We start from the raw sequence: 17,034 nt of genomic DNA on the forward strand, positions 1-17,034 counted from the left end.
CCAATTTGCTAAAAGACAAGGTACTATAATATGTTGAAATCGAAGCACTCTTTCTGGTAGAAATTTTGTATACAGGATATAAAAAAAAAATATATATATACACCATTGTAAAACCACTGGCTTCCTCTCTCCGCTCAGAGTCTAAAATTGTATAACTTATATTACATAATATGTGTAGCGCAATAGTCGATCAATTAAATTCATACATAATATATTGATTGTAAAAAAAGGTATTTCATTTATCAGGTATTTCTGTTACACTCTGTATTTATGGAATTAAAAATAATAAATTTAAACATCAGGCGTGTCAAATAAAATACAATTTTTTATAATTTAATGGTGATATTATCATGTTGTCCTAAATTCAATTATGAATAATAATAGTTGTGTGTTTTGAACACAAAACACCTGCCCACATAATATAGCAATTACATTTGTTAACTTGTTGTTAAATATTAACTAAAAAGCTTAATTTATTATTACATTTTTATAATTTATTATATCGAATTATTTATTTGTAGGTATAATATTTTGTTTGAATAGTAAGTAATAAGCTGGCAGTATTGATAGACAGTGTAGGATAGTATTGCGACACAAATTAGTTCAAATATATATTCTACTGCCATAACTGTGAGTTAAAATTAAAAAAAAAAAAAACAACAGTAAGTAAAGTTCATAATTATTAACGGATTATAAATCTAATGCATATTTCATAGAACAAAAAAATATGTACTTTGGACTAATAAAAAAATGTAGGTACTTAAAGATATAATATTTAAAATTAATTGATTCTTTTTGAGCTATTTATAGATGATTGGTATTTTTTACTTTTTTGTTTAATTTTCGATAAACATTTTTTTTGTGAAGAACATAAAATACTATACAAGGTTTCTCGTAAATTGTTAATATACTTTTTTAAAAATATTAAAAGTACATAATCACAATATTTTTTATAAGCGTCTGAACTATACTCTGAAGTGAGCATTTAGATATGATACGTTAAAATCACGACATTTACAAATTATTTATCATTCATTTATTATATGAGGGTTTCAGCAAACTCAAACATTTGTTTTCTCTCTCTGACCCACGTGACTACGCGCAACATAGCAAAATTACGTTTAGCAGAACCAACCCTGTGTTATTACTTTTAATACCTATTATATTGAATTTACCAATTATCTAACTTTAAGAACAATACCTGCGTCCCTACGTTGACTATTTTATGATATTTTTTTTTTTTTATAAATTGTTTAAATATTGAAATATCATAAAAAAAAGCCAACGTGGGGACATACGTAATGTTCATAGCTTAAAGTTTGATAGGTTAATTCACTTTAATATTAAAAGTAACAACATAGGGTGGGTTCTGCTAAACAAAAATTATTTATGAAGTGCATGGGTCAGAGGGAGAAAACAAATAGTGCGCTGACATCCTCTTAAGATAGGACGATACATAGACCCTTATTTTTAAAAGCATTTACAAATCAAATGTTGACAAAGTTCATCTAAATATCGAATTCACAAATTATTTTGTTGTTAAAAATGTATAAAATATTCAATTTTTATAGCTAAAGATTTAAAATTTTAACAAAGTTTCTTATAAGTCGTTCATACTGTAATCAAAAAATTTAAAAATTACATAAGCAATTTTTTTTAATAGATATTTTAAGTTTAAATTTTGACAAAATAATATATTTAAACGGAAAATAACTATTTTGGTTTTTTTTGTAATTTAAAAATATTTAGTATTATAATATAGTAATATATAGGTATATATAGACTAGTTAACAGACCGTCTTCGCTCAGAATCGTTTTTTGTATACAATGCGTTTATATCATTGAATTAAAATTCAACACATTTACACATCCATTACAGTGACCCACACAACACATACAATCTAGTAGACAGAATGGTATCCATTTTCCGACCTTTTTTTTGTTGTTTTACTTTTGCCATCCTTTAAGACGTTTCAACTAGATACATTTTTCTACTAGATAAGATATTGAAGGTGAAAATCACCTGTCATAGTTTCCTCAGAATAAACGACAGAATAATCACAAAATATGGAATTGTTTTTTAATAAATTTGTTTTTATTTTTCAGCCACCGGATCAGGTTTTTTTAATGTGAACTATTTACCTAAACTAGAATGTACATACTAACACTACCACGCGTAAAAATTTTATTCGGATTCGGTATAGCTTGTCTACTGGTGCAGCTTTTATTTATCAGCTATTACAACGAAATACGTCTCTTCTACAATAATCTGTGTAATAATATAGTAAAACACGATGTCCCATCAACCCACCCTGAGCCAAAACATCACCCCAAGCTTTCCAGTATTCTGGATATAGTAAGTAAACAAAAAATCTATGTATAATATTATCATAGATACCCTTAATTGTTAGCTTCCTCGTGATTTTATTTTTAGATTCTGAGCAGAGCGAGGAAGCTATTGGTTTTACTATGGTGTTTATTTTTTTATTTTTTTTTATATCCTATATACAATATTTCTAACAGAAGGAGTGCTTCAATTTCAACATATAGTACTTTATCTTTTAGCAAATTGGATCAAGATGGTACTTTAGATGTCATTTTTCGATTTTCTCAATAGTTATTTAATTTCACGGCAATAACTACTGAAAAATTACGAAAAAACGCTAAAAATGGGATTTTAAAACGAATAAAAAAATTTAATATTATAATATTATTTCAACTTACATGATAAAATAAATAATAACAATATAAAATATTCAGACTGACAAACCGTCTCCGTTCAGAATCGTTTTTCTTATACAATGATATTTTATCATTGAATTCAAGTCTAATACAATTCATTATACAATGACCTACTTGTAATCTACTGTACAGCAGAGCAACATGCACTTACCTGCTTTTATTATTATTATTAAAACATTACGATAGCGTAACGTGCATATATCTATAAAGTGTACAGGTCTATGGTAGCGTGTAGTGTGTACATATCGTAAAATTTATCTCAGGCTTATTTATTACGTATATAAGTACCTAAACATATTTTTTTTATTTATTTATATATACAAATTATGGGCCTCACTGAACATGTTTGTGTAATCGTGTGGGGGCCAACGAGTTCACGATTTTAAATATAAATTAATTAAATAGTTATTTTAAATTAAATAAATACAATTTGCGATACACATTTTTAACATAACTAAAACATCATTATATCTACCTATCTAAATGAATAAACATTTTTAGATTCTTAGCCGATTTTTGTGTCTGTCATCACCTTTTGAGACAGTAAAAATGCTTCAAATTTCTTCAATAGCATTTTTTTGGTAGCAAAGTGTACCTAGTAGGTACGTTGGGGGGGGGGGGCAAAAGTAAGAAATTCACAATAGTTTTCAAAAGCGTCTTGAAAAACAAATAAAAAAACGGAAAAAGGAGAACGGAGAATTTTACGCAAAACTAGTTTTTGGAAAAATCAATTTTGTTTTTATTGTAACTTAATAGTAATTTCTATGCAAAAACATTTTCGAAATATTGCGACTCTTTTTGAGTTATTTATAGGCATGAGAAAATGTCAAATTATATCAGTTTTTTTTTAAACTATTGTCGTTATAAATTTTTTGGTCGGTCAAAAATTTAAATTGTAATAGGTACATTAGATACAACGTACAAACGTTCTTTATAAGTGGATATTTGTAGAAATTGAAGTTGAAGTTGAGGGTAAATCCACAATAATTTTTTTGTAAAAGTGATTTGACCTACTGTTCTAAATTCTAATGCCTACCTAATAGTAAAATAATTGACTTTAATCACAATAATATCATCAAACATACTTAGTGATATTTTTTTTTTTTTAGCTTCTATAGCTTCATAGGGCCTTGTTTGCTTCTACTACTTGATGCCATCTATCTCTGTCAACACACTCTTTTAATTTTGATCCTAGGGCACATTTTTCAAGGTCTGATTTGACTATGTCTATCCATCTCTGCTTTGATCATCCCCTAGGTCTTTTCCCATTGATAGAGACAATTATTATATATTTTATTATACCAGTGGATCTCCAGGCATGTCCCACCCATTCCAACCGTTTACCTTCTATAAAAGACTTGATATTGGGCTTTGAGTATATTTGGTAGACTTCTCTATTGGTTCTTCTTCTATATTTTCCATTTTTTATGATAGGTCCATAAACGCGTATCAGTATTTTCCTTTCGAAAGTCAGAAGCTTCATCTCCCTTTGTAACCGACCACGTTTAGCATCCACAAGACAGAACTGGTTGTAGATAGCTTGAGTAAAGAGTGGATTTTGATTTTATAGATAATAACTTTGATTTAAATAGTTTTCCTAGAACGAAATAACCTGTTAGCGGCAGCAATTCTTAGCTTTATCTCGTTATGCATATTATTTTCATTATTTATATTAGTTCCTAAATATTTAAAGTCGGTAACAGACTGAAAAGTGTAATTGCTGACTATTAAGTCCTGTGGATTTCTAGTTCTTTTGCCTAAGACCATATACTTAGTATTATCTTGGTTAATTTCGAGTCCCATTGGCTTAGCCGCCGTGATAAGGTCAGCTGGTTTTGTAATAATTTCTTCGCGTGAACACCTAATTACCATAATATCATCCGCATAGGCAGTTATCGTTTTTTCCCGAGTAACTATAGCTATATAGTATACTAGGCATATATAATGTAGGTATATTTAATCAATAATTACAGTCACCCACTTGTAATATACTGTACACCAGAGCAACACCCACTTACCCGTTTTTTTTCTTTTTACCTTCGTATTTTAAAGAACAATATTTTTGTTTCATATATGAATTATATTATCATATATTTTTCACATTAACTAAAAAAATATATACATTTTACAGATTGATGAAAAAATTCAAACCAATGAAACAAAAGTCATTCATCTCACATTGTGTCCACAAATACCACCTGTCCCAAGTAATTTTAAAAATTACTATTATACATTTTTTATTGGTGTGTTATATCTATACAATGTATGAAAAATACCTTATTTAATTAAGCCATTGAAGTACAAAAAGTAAAAGAAGATTCTTTGTTACAAAATACATTTTTTTTTTTTTTAATCAACATCATTGATAGTTTTGATACAACATTGTTGTATGTTTCATTATTGTTATAAGAAAATATTAAAAAACTAGCTTTATCTATGCTCAAAATACAAAACGATTTTTCTTGTGAAACGATTTAACAATTACAATGAATAAACATTATTTTTTACTTATTATATTTAAATAAAATATTAGACATTTTTTTAACTTCCATAAACTTTCTTTTGTAAACTACTAAACTCATACATTCATTTTCGACGAATTTTTTTATAGAATACAGACAAACTAATATATTTTTGTTTACGATAGGGTTGTTATTGGTTACAAAAATAAAATAGTTATTATGATCTCTATATATAAAATTACTTGTCTTGAGTGATTCATCATCGCCTAGCCGGAACCACTGAAGCTATGAGTATGAAATTTGGACAGTAGTTTTTTTGTGATGTAGATACCCATTAAGTAAGGATTTTTCAATATTCAACCCCTACAGGGGTTAAATGAGGTAAAAACGAAACAAAATTACCTGGCTGGAACCGCTGAAGCTATGAGTATAAAATTTAGTCAGTAAACTATAGTTTCATTTTGTGATACAAGAAATCCCTAAGAAATGATTTTTCAAAATTCAACCTTACAGGGGTTAATAGGGGTAAACATGGCAAAAATTGATAAACTGATACCCTGACTAATTCATTTGCATTATCGCCAACTTCGCTGTGTCTGGAATCTAACGCAGGTAGATTGCTTACCTGATAATATACTGTTCGCAAAACCATAAGCGAGATTTACGAGTTTTGCTTCGGTTTTTCCACGCGAGATACTTAAAAATTAAAATATAATATGATTTTGCTTCGATATACATAGCCGCGGCTACAGAAAATTATGCCTAAAAGGAGTTATTTAATCAAAATTTTTTCCGGGCAACGCCGGGTTATTCAGCTAGTTGAGTATAATATTATTAAGACCTGTATTTTATATTAATTGGTCAAAACCATCAAAATGACTGTGTTAAAAATCTTTAATGGAGATTAAAATGAGATAAATCGATGGTCATTAGTTAATAGGAAAAAGTTTATTTCAATATCTTATAATGGTTGGATATAAATATATAATTTGAAACAATGCACTATAAAAACATCAGTCATTAATAGATTTAATAAAAAGTCATGGGCACGATACATCTATCTTTTATATTGAAGCCATAATAACTAGGGATGGGCCGATACTATAACCTATCGATATTGGTGGTATCGGGTTTTTCGGTATCAGTTTTTTTTTGAAACCGATACCAAAAAAAAAACAACTAAATCAATCAGCATAATAACATTGATTATAAATGTATAAATGTATAATCAATGAAAAAATACAAAAAATTTGTAGGTATCGGGTATGGATTATAGCTGATATCGGTTATCTTTTAGTATCGGTCCATGGCTTATGTCGAAAATGTTGGTTTTCAAATATATCGGTTATCGGTTTTTTATCGGTAGCATATTATATTGAAATATTGGATATCGGTAAAAACTGGAATCGGCTCATCCCTAATAATAACGCGTTATAGTTATGTTCAAAAAAAAGAAAATTATTACGGGATCTTTAAGTTAACGTGTTAGACGAAATTCTTACAAAAATAAACCCAGTCCTAAGTAGTAAGTACAAATAAATATGCGTAGAAAATCAAATAAAAATTAAAGTTAAACTTAATATTTTTTTTTAAGTTTTGAACATCATTACACGGGTATCAACATATAAAATAACGAATTTAACACAAAGTTTGAATCATTAAGTTGTGGTATTTTTTACGGGCAACGAAATGCATGGGGGATCGTTATTTTCTCTATATCTCTATATTTTTATTTGTTTTTATTTTTGTTTTATTGACACTAAACGGCAATTTACTTAATTTATGTGAAAGTACATAAATTAAGGTGAATTATAACAATGCACTATTGAATTAAGCAATTTTAACAGTTTTAAAACTAGTCTGATTACAAGCAAAATGCAGGAGTAAATTATAGTTGTATATAAACAGATAATAGAAAAGCAAATATAGATACAGAATGAACTAGATGACATTATTGACACAACGAAGCATGCGGTGTAAAGTATGGTTATGAGTTTGTGACCATAGGAGGTGGAGTGAGTAGGGATATGAAAGGGTGTACTTATGATAACTTGAGAGGTAGATTAGAACACGGAAATTACAAGAGGAATGGAGGTCTGGCCGTTTGGAGCATCTATTTATCCATCTAGTAGACCTTGAATATAACGGAGATCATAATTGATTCGTTCGGAAGAGTGCTTTGGAATATTTAGCACTAAAAATTAAAAGTACGGGAGTAGGCATGCAATGGATGATCAATTTATAATAAGAAAGATATATAATATGAAAGAAAACTATTCTGGGCTCTTTCTAGTCTTAAATAGTATTTCGCTAAATACGGTGCCAAACTATTATACCATATTCTTAAATTGGGCTCACAAGAGACAAGATAAGTGTACGGAGACAATGGACATAGCTAAACATTTTAGTATTACGCTTTACGAAACCAAGGATTTTCAATGCTTTTCTGACGGTTACATTAATGTAGTGGTTGAAATCTAGGGAGGGAGTGAAATGTATACCAAGATCTATATATAAAAGGAAAGGTGACTGACTGATCAATCAACATACAGCACAAACCAATGGACGGATCGGGCTGAAATTTGGTATACTCAGCTATTATGACGTAGGCGTCTACTAAGACAGAATTTTAGGAAATTCGTCCCTTTTCTTCCTAATGGGCGTAGTTGACATATATTTCCTACATATACTCCGTTCAGATTAAGATTGAACCGGTGGTTCGACCAAAACACGTTTTTTTTCTGCATTTCGGACATTGGTGGGAGCGTATGCACGGCGGCCAGCAACCGGCGCCGACGATCGACGACGGCCGGCGATGATTGTCGGCCAATCACAGAACGCATAGCCATCGCATAGAGGGTCAGGCACTGTTCGGCGGCTCAGTCTGCATGCGCGAAGCCGGTTCTATCTTAACCTGAACAGAGTATAGGTTGTATTCACTGTAGCTCATCATCATGTCCGCAATTCACCGCAGTTGGATATCCTACGGCCTACCTGATATACTGCTTGCATATCTTCCACGGATTGCCTACTCAAATAACTAAATTGCACTTAAATCTATTTTTATATCATCTAGCTGTCTTGCTAGACACTCAAACCAGGTTTATGATTTAACACTTTTTACATACAAAAATGCACCAGATATGCGATACCACAAAATACATTCAATCCGTCGTATGATTGTATGAATATTGCATTAACCTACATAAAAATAAGTCTTTGTCCAAGCCACGCCAGAGGGGACAGCTATTCTATGTCGATGAAATATATAGGTAATAAAATAAATAATAAGCCAATCGACAAAACACTCGCGGATAAAAAGTCATACTCTCGAGACCTCGAGGCCTGGAAAAAAAATATATCAAATTATCTATACTAAATTAAATTAAATTAAAAGACCTATCATTTCCTGGCCAATCTATAATAACTTCTACATAACAGAGGAAACAATCATCAACCGGCTCTGAATAGTATAACCAATATCACTCACCTACCGATAGTTTATAGCAAGAAAAGACCCTACCATCTACTACACCTGATAAAAATCTTTATAAATACATTAAACATAAAATTCTTGATAACAAACTATAGATTTTTATCTCTCTATTTTTAAAGATGAAAATGTGTCTGTGCTTGTACCTGATCGGGATAAGTTGGAAGAAGTGGCACAACAGTTATCATGTCTGAGACTTTTAGAAGGAGGTCACCAAAAGCCTTTGGACTGCCAAGCGAGGTACAAAATTGCAATCATAGTGCCTTATAGAAACCGACTATCAAACCTCTGCACGTTACTTTTAAATTTACATCCATTTTTAACAAAACAACAGTTGGATTATACTATTTTTGTCGTAGAACAGTTCAATAAGACTTTAATTGTACAAGGTTTGTATTGGTAATATTTATTTTTAATTATTGACGAATAAACGCTTTGCGATTATTTGATAAAAATTGTTTTCTCTCGTGGAATAGACGACGGACTATTTAACCGGGGCATGTTAATGAACATTGGATTTACCGAAGCATTAAAGTTATACGATTTTGACTGTTTCTTTTTCCATGACGTAGACCTAATACCATTGAATTATAAAAACCTGTACAGTTGTCCGGATCAACCAAGACATATGGCATTAGCTGTTGACAAGAGGAATTTCAGGTATTTGTTAATCAATAACCATATATATTTTATAGTTATACTATTGCCTATTGGTGATACTTTTAAAAATGGTCGTTCATTATCTCAACCAATTTTAAACTAATTAATGTGAATAATAGTGGTTGGTTTGAAAAAGGTTCTGGATAAATATAAAATAAACAAGAGAGACAGATTGCAAAACGGATTGAGTTTTCAAAATTAATTTTAATAGAATATTATTACCTATATAGCAGTGTTAGGATTGTTAATTAAAATAGGCTCGATCCCAATTATATGGGTATTTGTCATTTGAGTACCAATAATAATTATAGACTCAGGCATAATTGTCTTAATATTAACAATACAATTAAATTAGAACTAACCATGGTGAGAAAAGTGGTAAGACATTTTTATTAATATAATGTTGTAAAAACATCAAACGAATTGGATCGGAACATCAATTATTACAATCACAGTGTGTTCAGGCTTCCGTACTTTGATTACTTTGGCGGGGTGACGGCCATGAGTCAAACGCATTTCAAGCTGATCAATGGATTCAGTAACATGTTCTGGGGATGGGGTGCCGAAGATGACGACTTGAGGCATCGGGTCATTGCTAACAAACTAAGTGTTACCAGATATCCTCTGGACGTGGGACGTTATCATTCATGTTCACACCACTATCAAACGCCCAACCCGAAAAGGTATAAATAAACGAATCAGCTATTCAAGTATCTATATTATTATTATTATTATTATTATTATTATTATTATTATTATTGCATATGAATATATTATGATAAATTATATTTTCTAATTTCGTATTGGGTACACTGGTACACGTTTCCACAAAAAGTGAACCTTTCCTTTTTCTATCAATGCCTGTTTCCACCAAATGAGATAGACGTATTGACCGACTTCACATTTTAGTGCGTTTTACCAAAACAATTTTTAAAACATTAATCCATATAATATTATAATTATTTTTTAATTTTACAATAATATTTATCATAGACTGAACAATTTCCAGAAATTAAAATACTTTTAAAAGGTGTTACACAGTATAAGTTTATTTAAAATACAATAAAATAGTATAGTCTGCATATTAATAAACACAATTAACTTACACTATTTAAAATTTAAATCTATTTTATATTGTAAGAATTTAACAATAAGAAGTATGTACTGGTACCGAAGTCATTTGCCAATGGTTGGCCAGATCAGAAAAAATATAAATATATTATCGATGGCGTAGTGCACAAGTGTGATAAGTAACATTTTCGTAATTGTTCAGGAGAACGACTGCAATTGTGATTTAATATCACGCAGATTACATGCACTACAACAAACGCGCCGATCTCTAGCATACTAAATATTTACTATACACTTACACCTTTTTTTCACACAATATGTAGAAAGTTGTTAACGAGACAACCATGCAAAAAACTCATTTTTCCGAATTTTGCACTTACCACACTTGTGCGCTACGCCATTGTTATAATTACTACAATATAGTCAATAGAAATAAAGGTGGGCAAGTGGGTACAGCTCTGTTGTACATTGAGATTCGTTTGGGTCACTTAAATGGATGTGTTAAATTCGAATTAAATGATAAATTATTGCAAACGAAAACGATAATAAAATATTACAAAAAGATAACTAAAATACTTATTCTTCGTTAGTAAACACATTTTTTTTCGACATTTAAAGTAAAAACCAATACAATTTCAAACGTCTTTAATGAGCTCAAAAAGAGCTAATATATTTGAAAAGTTTGTTGAAAACTCGTTTTACGTAAAAATTTCCATTTTTCCTTAATATATTTTCGTTTTTCTCTACGCTTTTGATAAGTGCCGTGAATTTTCGGTAAACGGTCACTTTGTACGGTTCATTGTTTAAAATGCTTAACGCGGACACTTTGTACGGTTGGGTAAAAAGGTACATTGCAGAACGCGGATACTTTGTACGGTTGGGTGAAAAGATACATTGCAGAACGTGGACACTTTTTACTATTATATACATAAAGTATATATTATAAATATAAGTTATATATCTGGCGATAATAAATTATTCAATTTATGTAACCAACCATAGGCGTGTCCAGACCTCATCCACAGGTCATACACAACAGTGACATATCTAGGGGAGGGGTTACTGCACTTGATTAAGGTTTGGGAATATGACCCCCAAATTTTGAAATAAGCTTTATCATCTGACAATAATTCAATAAGTTTTACTTTTTTTATTAGGAATAAAAACAATATTCCTTTTATTAGGTAAATGATAGGTAGGTTATATGAAATTGTATTTAGTAATTTTAAAATATAATTTTAGTACAAATAATACTTTTTATAAATGTTTATTTTACGTGATGAAAATCAAAAAACTTAATACAAAATTAGAATCTTAGATAAAAATGTTTATATTATGCACCACAGTTTATAATGAAGGTATCCAAGTTGAATCAAATTTCGCTGGTCATGTCTGTGCATGACAGGCATGACCTGTAAACACGTCTATGTAACCAACATCAAAAAAAGGAAATTACAAATATTGAATTTTTAAATTCCATATACTATACCTCAATTAGTTTTTGAAGAGTTTTTTTAGTATTAAAAAACGTAAATTTGATATTTTATAGATCGTTCATTTTGACGAATTATTCTAAAATTGATTTATTTTTACGAATTATTCCAAAATTGATTTATTAAACCCTCAATGAATATTAATCTATAATTCTGCATGTGCACTTTATATCTGAGTTTGACACCAAGTATTATATCAACATTATATTTTTTTTCTCATTTTGACATATTTCCATATTATACTATAATACATGTAGTTTTTAAAGATTTTTCTCAGTATGATATTTTATTTGTCATTTTTACATATTTATATTGTACACATTTTTAGGTCACTGACCCTGGCACCGCAAAGTTAAAATTTTGTTACAAAAATGATTTTACAAATTAGAAACCAATTCGTAATAATTCGTAACCACAAATTTGGAATTTGTAACTAAGTATAACCACCCAATATACATTTTCCATTTCCGGACTCCAGCACCCGAAACTCGAAAAATGGTTCAAAACTAGTGAACGAAAATATGTCGTAGGTGTATAAGACGGATAGAACACACGCGGGTACGATGTCCTCTTAAATATAATTTATTTTCATACATACAATGTTTTCTATTTATTTATTTATTTATTTATTATTTAATAACTTTATAGTTTTAAATATCTTAAACATTAATCAGGCACACATAAATTATATTTTGTTTCATTTGTACATTCTAATTTTAGATTGAAATCTAAAATCAAATAAATTTTAATGTCTAAAAAAAATTAGTAAAAATTAAAAAAAATAGTAAATGACAAAGTAATTAATAAAAAATATGTAACATATCATGTTATACTTAAAAACAATATTTAAAAATAACTACTAAAATTGACTCGTTAACAACAGTTAAAATATTAAAAATAATGAATAAACATGATTAATGAAATTGAACCATAAAATTGGTAAACACAATTAATGTATATTAATAATTTATATAAAAAATTTTTTTTAAAAATGTATAAGTGTCAAATAGAAAAAGTTAGATAATAAAATTACGTAGGTTTCCCCGGCCCCCCACATTATTGTTTGCAATTTTTTTTTTGGCCAATATTTTGTACTCAATTTGTACGAATTTGTACGATAAGAACCACAATTTATACGAATTTATTCTTGAAGATATACCAGAAATAGAATGGGGGCTATAGAAACGTTTTTCTAACCCACCTATTTCCAAGACTACTTATTTCTATAAAATCTCTATGCAGTTATTTAATATGGAAATTGTACGAATTCGTACGACCATCCGCGAATATTCCAGAAAATCCCTTCCAACCAAAAAACGAATTTTCCTCTTAAAAAAAAAAAATGAAAAAATTGAAATGGATTAAAAAAATCTATATTTAATGAAAAAATCAATAAAAAATATATATTTAATAACAAATCTATATTTGATAAAAAAATCAATAAAAATCTGTATTATATAAAAAATCTGTATTATATAAAAAATCTGTATTAAATAAAAAATCTATAATTAATAAAAAATCTATATTTGATAAAAAAATCAATAAAAAACTATATTTAAAATATTGATTTTTTTATTAAATATAGATTTTTATCGATTTTTTTTTATCAAATATAGATTTTTTTATATATTACAGATTTTTTTATCAAATATAGGTTTTTTAAATATAAATTTAGATTTTTTATTGATTTTTTTATTTAATACAGTTTTTTTATTGATTTTTTTTACCAAATATAGATTTTTTTTTTAATACAGATTTTTTGGATAAATCTATATTTTTTTTCATTTAATATAGATATATTATTGATTTTTTTTATCAAATAGATTTTTTTATTAAATATAGAATTTTTATTGATTTTTTATCAAATATAGATTTTTTATTTAATACAGATTTTTTGGATATAAATTGTTCTATCAAGTTTATATTTTTTTATTTAATACAGATTTTTTCATTGATTTTTTAATCAAATATAGATTTATTATTAAATATAGATTTTTTACCAAATATAGATTTTTATTAAATACAGATTTTTTTAGATATAAATTGTTTTATCAAGTTAATATTTTTTTATTTAATACAGATTTTTTGGATATAAATTGTTTAACAAATTTATATTTATTTATTTATTACAGTTTTTTATTGATTTTTTATTAAATATAGATTTTTTATTGATTTTTTTTATCAAATATCGATTTATTATATACTTAAGTTACAAATTCCAAATTTGTGGTTACGAATTATTACGAATTGGTTACTAATTTGTGAAACCATTTTTGTAACAACATTTTAACTTTGCGGTGCCAGGGTCAGTGACCTCACATTTTTAATTTAATTTAAAACTGATAATATAATACAATGTATTAAGATTTATATTCATATTATTGATTGTTTGTTTATTTTGATTATTATTAATATACAATAGCTATTATAATAATTTACTACTCATTTTTAATTTTTCTATTTTAATAATTGACATTATATATACTTACTACTTAGGTATATAACTTATATTTATAATATATACTTTATGTATATAATAGTACAAAGTGTCCGCGTTCTGCAATGTACCTTTATACACGACCGTACAAAGTGTCCGAGCACATTTAAATTATCTTTATACATACACAAAAATATAAATTTAAAAAAAAACGTATCATTGTAAAATCAATACAATCATTGCTCCGCTCCAGGGTTGTTATATTTAAAACACAATGTTTTAAACTTTTAAACGTTTTGTTCATTGTTTAAAATGAATAAAACATATGTTTAAAACAGTGTAAAATCCAAGTGAATATTTTTTTTTTTATTATTATTATTAATAATAAATAATAATTGATATCCTTCAGAAAAAGTATTAAATAGTTATATCTATTACCATCCTCCATTTTAATTTAATTTTAATTTTTACTTAATAGTTAATAAGTACATACATAATATAATGTATTAATGTCCACTTAAAATATCCATTCAGAAAATATGTAAAATACATTTAAATACTTTTTAATTTCTTAATTTCAAATACTTTGAAGATTTAAAATAAGTAATAAATAAACAGTGTCCAGTGATACATATATTATAGTACACGGCATATTGGCATATAAGTAAAATACATATTAAATTAAAATTATGTTATTTTAAATATATTATATAAAACGTTGTTTTTAACTGTAACTCAAGCAATTTATTTTGTTTAAAACATCGTTTGAATAAAATGTTAAAGTAAAACTACAGCAACAGATTGCGTTTATTTTTTGCGCTTTTCTCACAGGTTAGAGCTGCTTGATTCCGGCTGGAAACGTCAAAAAACGGACGGCCTTAACAGTCTCAAGTACCAGTTAATTGCACTGAAGAAATTTCAGGTATTCACGTACTTGCTGGTGGACCTATCTGATAATCTCAGTTGAAGGACAATAATGGTGTGGTGCTAATCAACAAGCCACTTAAAAAAAACCATATCTCTCTCTTTCTCTCTCCTTATCACATTCTCTTATTTTGTGAGAATCTAATCGTCCTTCACTCTATATCCCTCTCTCTCTCTCTCTCTCCAAGATATACACATACCGAATTTTTTTTTTTATTGTTTGGGTACCTATTTATAATTTAAAGTATAAGTTAACCGTACCATATTATACAGTATACACTACACACATTTTTTTTGTTTTTATATACAATTTATTTGCGTATACCCAGTATATTAAATTAAACATTCAGAGGTTATCGGATCCCTGATGCATAGGCGTAGAATGGTGAGTGTCTAAGAGAGCCATATAGACTATAGCTCCCCTGGATAAATTCATCACGCTACGCCATGTCCTGATGTGGTACTATTCTAAAAAATGAATTGTTGATTGCATATGAACTTAAATTAAATGTTTAAATCGTTGTATACTTGTATAATTATTAATTGCATGCCGTACGAATTAACAACGCCGGACTGAGATAAACAAAAATCATACGTCCTAATTGTTATTACTTATTAATTATTACCTATCCCTAGGTTCTCGACCCGCGACTGACGACGACATAAATGATACTATAGTGTAAATATGACATAATATAATATAGTATAAAGGTATAACTGCAGTGGTGTAACCAGGATTTTGGAATTGTAAAGATGGGTGGGGGGGGGAAGTAAAAGCAAAAAAATCAAGTTTTAAATATTTATTTTGACCATTCTAATAAAAGCCGAAGTGTTTGATATTTTGTACTAAAAACTTGAATAACTAATCTGCTTTAATATTATTTCTTCAGATTTATTGACCTTTGTTTTTTTTTGTATACTGGTTATAAAAGAACTCTCCACTGTATAATAACCATTAATAGGCTATAATATTATTTAATTATTATTTATCAGCATAATATATCGGTATATTATAAATCTATAATAAGTATAACGAATTAATGTTTTAATGCAAAAAAAATACTGTTCCACCGTACAAACACTAACAAGTAACAGCTGATGTTTGAATAAAATATAATAATAGCTGATTCTATTAAATTTGTAAAATTCTTTATTGCTCGTTATTTGCATATTTTGTATTAGATACACATTTTACCACATTCAGCGTAGCAAACTGCAATATGTTATGTGTACTTTTATTTTCGATATCATTTTTGTTACATAGTTCACTTTTAAGTTTTAATGATGTTCAAAAAATAAACTATTTATTCTTATCATATACAGTATAATCCCGTTGCAACGAACTCCTTTGGACTGAATTTTTTTCTTTATAACGGAAATTTCGTTGTAACGGCTTTCAAAAAGCTTAATAGCTTTTCGGTAGGGAACTTCTATAACTTTCGTTCTAACAGGATTTTTCGTTGTATCGGTATTCGTCGTAACGGGAACTTACGGTAATAAGTTGTTTTATCATTAGGTTTTACTTCTGTAGCTTACGTCATCATAGTATAAAGTATGTATTTGTGTTCTATCACTACTTGGCTACAAGTTACAACTGTAGGTCTAGATTTCTATTTGTTTTATTTTCAAAGGAAATTTAATACAATATATCCCATAATATTCTCATATCAGAGGCGGTTTGATCATGCATTTTGTGGTTTACTGAAACCACCAATATTTTAGGGGTGGATGCAGTGGCGGATCCAGGGGGGT

The 17,034-nt window shown here is 28.2% G+C and overlaps 1 protein-coding gene across 3 annotated transcripts; it reads left to right on the plus strand.

Moving 5' to 3' along the window:
- Window positions 1-549: 549 nt before the first annotated feature.
- LOC100165374 (beta-1,4-N-acetylgalactosaminyltransferase bre-4) lies at window positions 550-15,807 on the plus strand. 3 transcript variants are annotated; one of them, XM_016804697.2, is made up of 7 exons: window positions 550-662; window positions 2,107-2,356; window positions 4,874-4,949; window positions 8,820-9,086; window positions 9,174-9,357; window positions 9,813-10,040; window positions 15,190-15,807. In XM_016804697.2, exons 2-7 carry the CDS (start codon window positions 2,153-2,155, stop codon window positions 15,323-15,325), a joined length of 1,095 nt encoding a protein of 364 aa, XP_016660186.1. In that variant the 5' UTR covers window positions 550-662; window positions 2,107-2,152; the 3' UTR covers window positions 15,326-15,807. The 3 variants fall into 3 exon arrangements, with proteins under 3 accessions (XP_016660186.1, XP_029344001.1, XP_008183479.1); XM_029488141.1 differs by having other exon boundaries at window positions 9,822-10,040; XM_008185257.3 differs by having other exon boundaries at window positions 657-752.
- The last annotated feature ends 1,227 nt before the right edge of the window (window positions 15,808-17,034 follow it).

The sequence above is a fragment of the Acyrthosiphon pisum genome, chromosome A1 (assembly GCF_005508785.2).
Source record: "Acyrthosiphon pisum isolate AL4f chromosome A1, pea_aphid_22Mar2018_4r6ur, whole genome shotgun sequence".
In the NCBI taxonomy this organism is placed as follows: Eukaryota; Metazoa; Arthropoda; class Insecta; order Hemiptera; family Aphididae; genus Acyrthosiphon; species Acyrthosiphon pisum.